This window comes from Lissotriton vulgaris, unplaced genomic scaffold (genome assembly GCF_964263255.1).
Source record: "Lissotriton vulgaris unplaced genomic scaffold, aLisVul1.2 SCAFFOLD_13537, whole genome shotgun sequence".
Taxonomy (NCBI): Eukaryota; Metazoa; Chordata; class Amphibia; order Caudata; family Salamandridae; genus Lissotriton; species Lissotriton vulgaris.
The window spans coordinates 8636-20424 of record NW_028246027.1 but is presented as its reverse complement, the minus strand read 5'-3'; the positions used below and the strand labels follow the sequence as shown (position 1 = coordinate 20424).

Here is an 11789-nt window from a genome sequence, read left to right as displayed (position 1 = left end):
CATTAAAAATTCCTGACAATCCTGCTGAATGTTCTGTGAAAATTTATCTTGACCAGAACACAAATCTAAAATATTTCGAATTTCTGTTACACTTTCTATTTGTGCTGTAACACTGCTACATTTCTGAAACACAGAATTCAATAAACCACACAATCTTTGATCCCGATTTTCAACAATCTGTTCTTGTAAACTTTTAAGAAAAAAAACAACATTAACCACTACATTAGCATAGCAGTTGACACCAGAACTGTTTTCAAACTGAAATCCAACAACATTTTCTCCACAATTCTTTTTCTTCCTGTTTTCAATTACAGTTTTCTCTACTTTTTGTCTTTTTGCAACTACCTCACTACAATTATCCTCATTTCTTCTTTTTCGGCCTACCACACGTTTTTCAAACAGAGGATATTGAGGCAAATGTGGAGCATACTCTCTTCTTAACCTATTGTATTCTTTAACACAATCTAGATCGGCAGAAATCTTTGTCTCATCACACGCAATCAAGTACAATCCTGATAAAGTTCTGACTCGAGATAATGCCACATATGCCATACCCTCTTTAAACACAGATCTTCCAATGTTCACCAATGCACTATCTACACTTAAACCTTGAGATTTATGAATTGTCACTGCATACGCCAAACAAACAGGAAACTGTTTTCGGCGAACATATAAGTCTTTTACAAGTAAAAATCTAGCAGAACAACGACTTATTTGTTGTACTTGTTCAATGCCATCAAATTTTATTTTTAAAAATTCAATTCCATCTCTATTTCTGTAATTCACAAAATCAACAACATAACCCATTGCTCCATTTACCAGACCGCTTTCAACATTTAAATTCCTTCTCAAAATGATACGACAATTTAAACACACATTCAGAGTCTTTTCAAAACCAGCTGTTTTTGAAATACTTTTCTCCAATGAATGCAATTTAGTTTTCAAATTTTCTGACAAAACAATTGTTGCACCCATATGCTCTATTTTATCTATTGCTTCCAGTTTCACAATCTCTTCATTTTCTAAGTCTAACATTTTTTGATTGAAGATGGAACATTCTTGCAGAGTTGGCATCAAACATATCCCAGATTTCTTCTCAGTCATTTTTTTAAAAATATTCTCTGGAAGAATGTTTTCATTTGCATACAAATTTGAAATTAATCGACTATGCAAAGCTTTTTTCCCTTTCTCAGTCATTTTTCCAATTCTTACATCTTGTAGAATATTTTTATAATCTTCATCCTTGGCCTGTCGCATATTTTGAAGCAGTTCAGCATATTTAAAATTTAGCCATATATTAACATTTCCAATGCTTCCAAGGGACTTCCTGGTATCTTCATGCGTGAGCATTTTAAACACTGGTTGTCCTTTTACTGGAGTCAACTGCAATAGATCTCCAAAAACAATAATGTGTTTTCCTCCAAATAACACATCATAGTCTGTTTTAAGAATTTCTTGCATTCTCAAATGCACAAAAGCAAGCATTAGATTTGAGACCATGCTTACTTCATCTATGATAAGAAGTTTCATTTTCTTCAAGACTCTTGAAACTTCAGAACACGCATCTCCAGATAGCTTGTTGTAATGCAATTTATTATCATGTTCAACTGGCAGCATCAATAAACGATGTAGAGTAATCCCTTTAATGTTATGTGCTGCCAGACCAGTTGGAGCAGTTACAACACAAGACAGTGGTGAATCAGTCCTTTTCTGCAGATAACTTGCAACGGCTTTAATTAGAAAACTTTTTCCTGTCCCCGCTTCTCCACTTACATACAGTCGGACAGGGTCAAATAATATACATGAGCACTCTTTTTTCTCATGTCTGAATCCATGTTCAATCTGCTCTGTGACTTCATCATATATCTTTTTCTGCTCAATGTTTAGTTGCGTTACCAAATCTTCTAAGTTAACTCCATCCTCTTGAGCTTGTTCCATAGCTCTTTCCACCTCATCCATGGCAGTGGCAGCTTCATTTTGGATAATTGGTCCTCCTAGTGGATCCTGGCTCAATGAAGTAGAACTCTGACTATCTTGAGAACTGTTTCTAGCTATCTCTTCAGCAATTGTGGTTTCTTGCTCCATTTCTTCATTCAACATTTGCAGATAATTTAGAAAAATAGGACATTCTATGGTATCCTTAGTTGCATTAAAAGAGTCTTCATAACAGAGAAAATCTCCAAGTAGTTCCTCTTCTGTACGCCATGGCTTAAAGAGTTGCAAAAGAGCTAAATAGTAAAATTCTCTTTTGTCTGGAACTTCACAACTCAATTTTCGATGATTAATCAAATGGCCTTTTTTCTGCTTCACTAGACATCCTTCATAGCCAATGAGTGCATATTTTCCATTATTGATATCTTCTGTGATGTTCCTCTTATAACTGTAGTTTTGAAGAACTTCATACAAACATGTGTTCTCAAGGTGAGTACTTCTATTTGGATAGTATGTATCCAACATATTTGTCTTCAAAATATCTGTACTGTTTGGTTCTTTTTCCGCCAAATATTCAATTTCTTGTACAGATTTCAAAACTCGGTTTCGTGTTGCAGCAAGACCAAGACTCACCCAAATGATTGTTCTTGATTTGGCATAGAGACTTGCTGATGATAACCGATCAGAACATTCATATGCTCCAATTTCTCGATGCGACAACATCTTCAGACTGAAACTGTATAATTTCTTGCTTAGACTCTTTTCATGTGAAATGTCCTCCCACATTTCCTTCAGTTCTGTCTTTTCTTTTTTGGTGATGTAAGATGTCACATATCGAGCCACAGCAATAGAGTTGTCAGCAACGAACTGAATATCCATGTTAGCATTCCACATGGACAAAATCACTGGGTTGTAATCGTTGATGTACTTAGATTCTTCATTTCTTTTCAAATTATATGTGTTTTTGGGAGATTTTCTCGTCACAGTATGTCGTAGAGATGACATCAAATTATTTACTCTTCCTTTAGAAATCACTGGTCGAGGAAATGCAAAACGACATTTCGTGTAGTACTTTTCCTTGTTTTTAAATTTTCGACGACAGTACTTTCCACAACGATGAGATTGAAAACGTAAAACTTGTTGCCTTAAATTGTTTTCTTCAGTAGATTTTGGAACAGCACATGTTGAATACTCTTCAATGAAACTCATCACTGTTTCATCTGAATCTGATCCAAATTTGGGTGCATCTTTAATCCACAACAACATATGTATATGAGGAGCACCTCTCGCTTGATATTCCTTCCTCCAAAAGAAATCCAAAACCTCTCCAAGGGGAGGATTTTTTTTGTTGGTAATAAAAGACATCATAGCTTCAAATCTATGATTAAAATATCTGCAAACATTCACTGGATCTAAAGAACACAGTTCTCCTGGTGTTTTCAATTCTATATTTGGTATGTTTTCATTTGCCTCTCGTAGAAATTGAAGTAAATCGTCCCAGGCATACTCAGCACAGCTAAGAGTGAGGAACCATGTAGGAGTTCCTAAGTTTCTTAGCATACATTTCAATTCTCCATGACGACGAAACCAATACTCGTTGGTTCCACGTTGACATGCCATGAGATTGATTAGCTGAGATTCCAAAATACTGTCTTGCAGATTAACTTTCTCCATAAAGTCCCTTGCACATACATTTTGCAAATGAGGTCCACTTTTTAATATATGATTAACTGCATAAGAAAGCCCAGACAAATCACTTTCAAACAGTAGATGAAATAAATATGGAATGCATTGACGAAACCTTGGATCTTCTGCATATAATCTTAGAGTCCGGTATTCAGCTGCAGGAATTTGAACTGGTCGATCATCATATCGTCCACCACAACCTGTTGGAAATAATTGTGGAAAACAACGAGCTTCCAAACTTTCTTCCCATACACTAATGGGACTTCCTTTTGCTGCCTTCATTTGAAACAAGTCAATTGCATTTCCCATTACTTCTTTGGAATGCAAAGGATGAACAGTATAATGTTCATATATTTCTTCAGTTCTAGACACATCAACTTTTTCAATTTGACCAACTGAAGAATCACTATCTTCTTCTGTAGCTGTTTCCTCTACTCCAACACTTACATGTTTGTAGTACTCATTGTTTTTAACTAAATACAACGTTGCCTTCTTGACTTTTTTAACATCCACTAAATCTTGCCAAATTTTCTTACTCTTTGTTGGAACCCCATTAACTAGAATAACTAAAGGATCTTCTTCTACTCTTTCTACACCAATTGTATTAATATTTTTCTTTACATCTAGAGGCAAATAAACAACTCTTCCCTTTAATCCTCTCAGTAAATCTGATGGAGGCAATTTCCCTGTCTTAGGCTCCATGCGAACAATAGCCTGAAAAGGATGGACACATTGAATCAAAATAGATTCATAAGTATTTAGATCCATCAATTCAGAAGGAATATCTATCAACTGAAGATTATTATAAACTGCTCTTGCAGGCATTCTATTTTCATTTAATTTTTTCAAACAATAAGTGCAAATACGCTGATCCAAACTCAAATCAAAAGAATTCTCCACCAACAAATAACTTACAAAATCCTCCCATTCACTATTATTTTCCAATTCACTTTTTGCATATAAATCAACTAACCTAGTCTGAATTTTATAATGAGTCCGTCGACAACACACACAAGTTACATTAGGCCTCTCACTTGATTTCACCTTAAACTTGATAATTTCCTCATCAAACTTTTCAATACTTGAAATTTGTCCATTATCTTCTGCATTACCATCCATTACTATATCTATTTCTACACTGTCCTCTTTGTTCCCAAAATAACAAAACTCAATTTCTTCACAAATAGTCTTCACATCCACTTCAGATCCATGCAAAAGAGCACTATTTAACTGTTTAAGCTTAAGTGCAGGACTTTTTGCATAATACAACTTCCTCACTAATTTCCTTACGTTATTATGATGCACTGCTAACATCCTAAAATGATGAAAAACACTCCGACAAACTTTTCTAGAAAGACATGCTAGTGAATGCCCTTGCAAACCTGTGCTTTCTCTCACTCTGCAAGGATCTAACTCTTGCAGGATCTTCATTTTTTGTTTGAGACTTTTTTTACTATATGTACGTAAGAAATTTCGAAGCAAATCAATTGATTCCTGTCGCACACTACAAATACTACTGCATTTCCATGTGTACACTGGACCCTTAGTACGTCTCCCTAAAACTTCATCAGCTAAGACCTCTTCTGCATCTCTAGATACAAGTTTCTCTTTTTCCATCACACAACTATCTTTCACCTCATATGCACGACCACTGGTGTCAACTGCATGCACCAAATCATTTTCCTGAAAGTAACTCTCCTCATTAAAAAAAGGCTCAGAACTTGAACTATGCATCCATTCACCAGAAAATACTTCACAAAAATTACTCCGATTAATAATTCTTTTCCATCTACTGTTCGATTTGAAAACATCCATTGCCTTATTAAGTATCCTAATTCTATTGATTATTAAAATAAATAATTTTTTCTTAACTTCAAAAGCCTGATCAACAATCTTTTCTACACTTTTCTTTTTCTTGTAAAAAGCAGCTTTTAGTTTACTTTTCTTTTCATTTTTTAGCAAATTTAAAACTACCCTATTGCGAAACATTCGCCTACGAATGTCCCTAAAAACATTTACCCTTCTATTGCTAACCATTCTCTTCTCTCCTGGTCCAATGGAAACATTTTTTGTGGGCTTCTCTTTCCTTTTTAGATTTGTTGACTTTTTCTGTATATTCACATTAGCAATTTCATTTTTTTTCCTACGACATATGTTGCGAAGAAAAGACTTAATTGGCTTACCAGAAGCTTTTCTGGTGTTTTTTGAAGTAGTTGTTGAAGAGGATTCCATAAACTCTGTTGTTGATGTTCTCCTTTTCCGTATGGTATTTTTGATATTTCTTTGCCTTGAAGGCATTTTTGCTTCCTTTTCAGAAGTTGATTTGAATCTGTTGTTCTGTTAAAAAAACACATGAAAGACCACTATTAGCAAACAACAAAGTAATGTTAAAAAGCAAACAATATAAACAATAAATTGCAACATATTTAAGTTTATACAATAGCAACACATGGCTTTATTTTTAAAGGCCTTGCGCCACCAGTGCGTCACTTATTACCCATGTTTAAAGTCAAGCATCAGCTGCACATGGCATTCATAAATAAGGGCCAAATGCAAATACCAATCAATTGCACCCAAAAATCGATTTTTCAATAACATGTAAGAAACACTGCGCAAAACCTAAGTACAACCACTCAATATCATCAAACAAAGTCAGGGTCTGATTTATAAAGGCCTTGCGCCACCAGTGCGTCACTTATTACCCATGTTTAAAGTTTTGCATCGGCTGCACATGGCAATCATAAATAAGGGCCAAATACATATACCAATCAATTGCACCCAAAAATCGATTTTTGAATAACATGTAAGAAACACTGTGCAGAACCTATGTACAACCAATCAATATCATCAAACAAAGTCAGGGCCTTATTTATGAAAGCCTTGCGCCACCAGTGTGTCACTTATTACCCATGTTTAAAGTCATGCATCAGTTGCACATGGCAATCATAAATAAGGGCCAAATACATATACCAATCAATTGCACCCAAAAATCGATTTTTCAATAACATGTAAGAAACACGGCGCAGAACCTATGTACAACCAATCAATATCATCAAACAAAGTCAGGGCCTTATTTATGAAAGCCTTGCGCCACCAGTGCGTCACTTATTACCCATGTTTAAAGTCATGCATCAGCTGCACATGGCAATCATAAATAAGGGCCAAATACATATACCAATCAATTGCACCCAAAAATCGATTTTTCAATAACATGTAAGAAACACGGCGCAGAACCTAAGTACAACCACTCAATATCATCAAACAAAGTCAGGGCCTTATTTATGAAAGCCTTGCGCCACCAGTGGGTCACTTATTACCCATGTTTAAAATCATGCATCAGTTGCACATGGCAATCATAAATAAGGGCCAAATACATATACCAATCAATTGCACCCAAAAATCGATTTTTCAATAACATGTAAGAAACACGGCGCTGAACCTAAGTACAACCACTCAATATCATCAAACAAAGTCAGGGCCTTATTTATGAAAGCCTTGCGCCACCAGTGCGTCACTTATTACCCATGTTTAAAGTCATGCATCAGTTGCACATGGCAATCATAAATTAGGGCAAAATACATATACCAATCAATTGCACCCAAAAATCGATTTTTCAATAACATGTAAGAAACACGGCGCAGAACCTAAGTACAACCAATCAATATCATCAAACAAAGTCAGGGCCTTATTTATGAAAGCCTTGCGCCACCAGTGCGTCACTTATTACCCATGTTTAAAATCATGCATCAGTTTCACATGGCAATCATAAATAAGGGCCAAATACATATACCAATCAATTGCACCCAAAAATCGATTTTTGAATAACATGTAAGGAACACTGCACAGAACCTAAGTACAACCACTCAATATCATCAAACAAAGTCAGGCCTTATTTATGAAAGCCTTGCGCCACCAGTGCGTCACTTATTACCCATGTTTAAAGTCATGCATCAGCTGCACATGGCAATCATAAATAAGGGCCAAATACATATACCAATCAATTGCACCCAAAAATCGATTTTTGAATAACATGTAAGAAACACTGTGCAGAACCTATGTACAACCAATCAATATCATCAAACAAAGTCAGAGCCTTATTTATGAAAGCCTTGCGCCACCAGTGCGTCACTTATTACCCATGTTTAAAGTCATGCATCAGCTGCACATGGCAATCATAAATAAGGGCCAAATACATATACCAATCAATTGCACCCAAAAATCGATTTTTGAATAACATGTAAGGAACACTGCACAGAACCTAAGTACAACCACTCAATATCATCAAACAAAGTCAGGCCTTATTTATGAAAGCCTTGCGCCACCAGTGCGTCACTTATTACCCATGTTTAAAGTCATGCATCAGTTGCACATGGCAATCATAAATAAGGGCCAAATACATATACCAATCAATTGCACCCAAAAATCGATTTTTGAATAACATGTAAGGAACACTGCACAGAACCTAAGTACAACCACTCAATATCATCAAACAAAGTCAGGCCTTATTTATGAAAGCCTTGCGCCACCAGTGCGTCACGTATTACCCATGTTTAAAGTCATGCATCAGCTGCACATGGCAATCATAAATTAGGGCAAAATACATATACCAATCAATTGCACCCAAAAATCGATTTTTGAATAACATGTAAGGAACACTGCACAGAACCTAAGTACAACCACTCAATATCATCAAACAAAGTCAGGCCTTATTTATGAAAGCCTTGCGCCACCAGTGCGTCACTTATTACCCATGTTTAAAGTCATGCATCAGTTGCACATGGCAATCATAAATAAGGGCCAAATACATATACCAATCAATTGCACCCAAAAATCGATTTTTGAATAACATGTAAGAAACACTGCGCAAAACCTAAGTACAACCACTCAATATCATCAAACAAAGTCAGGGCCTTATTTATGAAAGCCTTGCGCCACCAGTGCGTCACTTATTACCCATGTTTAAAATCATGCATCAGTTTCACATGGCAATCATAAATAAGGGCCAAATACATATACCAATCAATTGCACCCAAAAATCGATTTTTGAATAACATGTAAGGAACACTGCACAGAACCTAAGTACAACCACTCAATATCATCAAACAAAGTCAGGCCTTATTTATGAAAGCCTTGCGCCACCAGTGCGTCACTTATTACCCATGTTTAAAGTCATGCATCAGTTGCACATGGCAATCATAAATAAGGGCCAAATACATATACCAATCAATTGCACCCAAAAATCGATTTTTGAATAACATGTAAGGAACACTGCACAGAACCTATGTACAACCAATCAATATCATCAAACAAAGTCAGAGCCTTATTTATGAAAGCCTTGCGCCACCAGTGCGTCACTTATTACCCATGTTTAAAGTCATGCATCAGCTGCACATGGCAATCATAAATAAGGGCCAAATACATATACCAATCAATTGCACCCAAAAATCGATTTTTGAATAACATGTAAGGAACACTGCACAGAACCTAAGTACAACCACTCAATATCATCAAACAAAGTCAGGCCTTATTTATGAAAGCCTTGCGCCACCAGTGCGTCACTTATTACCCATGTTTAAAGTCATGCATCAGTTGCACATGGCAATCATAAATTAGGGCAAAATACATATACTAATCAATTGCACCCAAAAATCGATTTTTCAATAACATGTAAGAAACACGGCGCAGAACCTAAGTACAACCAATCAATATCATCAAACAAAGTCAGGGCCTTATTTATGAAAGCCTTGCGCCACCAGTGCGTCACTTATTACCCATGTTTAAAATCATGCATCAGTTTCACATGGCAATCATAAATAAGGGCCAAATACATATACCAATCAATTGCACCCAAAAATCGATTTTTGAATAACATGTAAGGAACACTGCACAGAACCTAAGTACAACCACTCAATATCATCAAACAAAGTCAGGGCCTTATTTATGAAAGCCTTGCGCCACCAGTGCGTCACTTATTACCCATGTTTAAAGTCATGCATCAGCTGCACATGGCATTCATAAATAAGGGCCAAATACATATACCAATCAATTGCACCCAAAAATCGATTTTTCAATAACATGTAAGAAACACTGCACAGAACCTAACTACAACCACTCAATATCATCAAACAAAGTCAGGGCCTCATTTATAAAAGCCTGGCGCCACCAGTGCATCACTTATTACCCATGTTTAAAGTCATGCATCAACTGCACATGGCAATCATAAAAAAGGCCAAATAAAAATACCATTCATTTGCACCCAAAATCGATTTTTAAATAACATGTAAAAAACACTGCGCAGGACTTATATACTAACATACAATTTCACTTCTAAAACATAACTATCTGCTTCCAAATATTCTCCATAGAGAAAATAAATCTCTATCTAAATTAAATGAATCATTACTTACCTTTAGAAATGCTTTTGGAGATTGAAAACAGTGTCAGACACACACACCAATTTTTCTTTAGCAGAGGAGAAGGTGTGCTCTCAATACACTGAAACCAAGACTGGCATAGAAAATCTCTATCTTTGTACACATATGCCTTAATTCAACCAATGAAAACTCTTCCCTCACTATTTTCAAACCAACACCCATCCCCCTCTCAAACCTTTCTATCTGTTACCATAGCAACTCCCTCCTAACTGAACTCTAAGGTTCAAAAGTTTATCTTACAATGTTGCAAATTAACTCAGCAAGGATGTTTGACCTGTCAATACAGCAGCCTATACAGGGTATTTTTGCTTTTGGTGACTTTTTTTAAACCATTCAAATTGCTTCTTTCACACAACATAACCATACACCCTAACTTTCAGTTTTCAACTATCTGAATCCACCAATCATTGCTAGTGATTCAAGAGCACAGAAACTCCACAATTATTTTTTTGTGAACTCCTACTGTTCCAACTGCCATTTCATTCCCACACTTCATCTGACTGGACCAGAACCTTCTCACATCATGTACTCTGTTTGGGTTATTGGACATAGCTACATCCACTGGGCTCAAAGGTATGCAGCTAGCAGAAATTTTCATAACCTTGATTTATCAAATGTGGAAATCAAGTGGATTGGCCACAGAGGATTAAAATGTCACCAATTGATACCATTGGTGAAAACCTTTTTGCATCTGCCAGAACCTGACCTTATAATTGTGCACTGTGGTGGAAACGATCTAGGCACATTAACTGGGGTAGGTCTGGAAATGCTATTAAAGGACACCTTTCATCAATTGATGATACTTTTTCCCCACACTGCCTTGGTATATTCCAATATATGCCAAAGACAGAAATGGAACTGGTCCAACCAATTTGGTCCACAATTTGAGAAAGCACGGAAACATGTAAATAAATCTGTTTCTGCTTACATGAGAGACTATGGAATGGGTTCATTATACAATAATAACTTGCGTTACAACATGCAAGACATCTACAGAGGAGATGGAGTGCACTTCTCAGATGAGGGGAATAGAATATTCCTCCTGAATTTAAGAATGTGTATTGGAACCTACTTGTAGGTACCTAAATCAACCACAGAACCCAAAAGCTCTTTTCAGAGCTACCCTAACTCTGATCATTCAAAGCGTTTATTTTTTTCTAACTTTTTTCACTATTTTTCACCAAAGTACGCTTTCGGGTACGCTTAAAGGTGCGCGCACCAGGCGCTACCCCCGCGAAAAATTAAAGAATTTTTTTTTTTTTTTTAACGTTTATGAGCCTCCTAAGCCCCCCTCAGAAAACCTAGAGGGTCAAGAAGTCTCTACAGTTCCCCCTTCTATCCATTCCGAACATTGTTTACCCTCCATCTTGTGTCTCGATTGTTCCGAAACACAAAATGGAGGACTCCCGTAACGCTGCCAGTGCGCGTAAAGGAGCGCGCACCCCTAAGCGCTCGTTAAAAAAAGGTGGGAAAGTAATTTACGGAAAACCCAATGGAGACACTTTCATCAAATATAGAATACGCCCTACTACATAGCAGTCCCTACCATTTGCCCAAATTTGGTGAAATTCCATTGAGACATTTAGGCTACAGGCCTGTCTAAATATCCTGAGGTAAATTACATGACAAAAACACACTTGTAATGTTAGAATTTACAACCAATTAAAAAGTATCTCTCATTTTCTACGATTATTTCCTGACGTTTGATTGGTTAAGTACAACAATATATATAAAAGA

The 11789-nt window shown here is 36.3% G+C and overlaps 1 protein-coding gene across 1 annotated transcript; it reads right to left on the bottom strand.

Annotated features, from left to right (window-relative positions):
- Nucleotides 1-312: 312 nt before the first annotated feature.
- On the bottom strand, nucleotides 313-10130 carry LOC147666167 (uncharacterized; the record flags this gene model as incomplete). The annotated part of the gene is made up of 2 exons (XM_086949250.1): nucleotides 10026-10130; nucleotides 313-5955 (listed from the first exon to the last, which is right to left on the bottom strand). A coding segment is annotated over exon 2 (5604 nt), but the record flags the coding sequence as incomplete, so codon positions are not given.
- Nucleotides 10131-11789: the final 1659 nt, after the last annotated feature.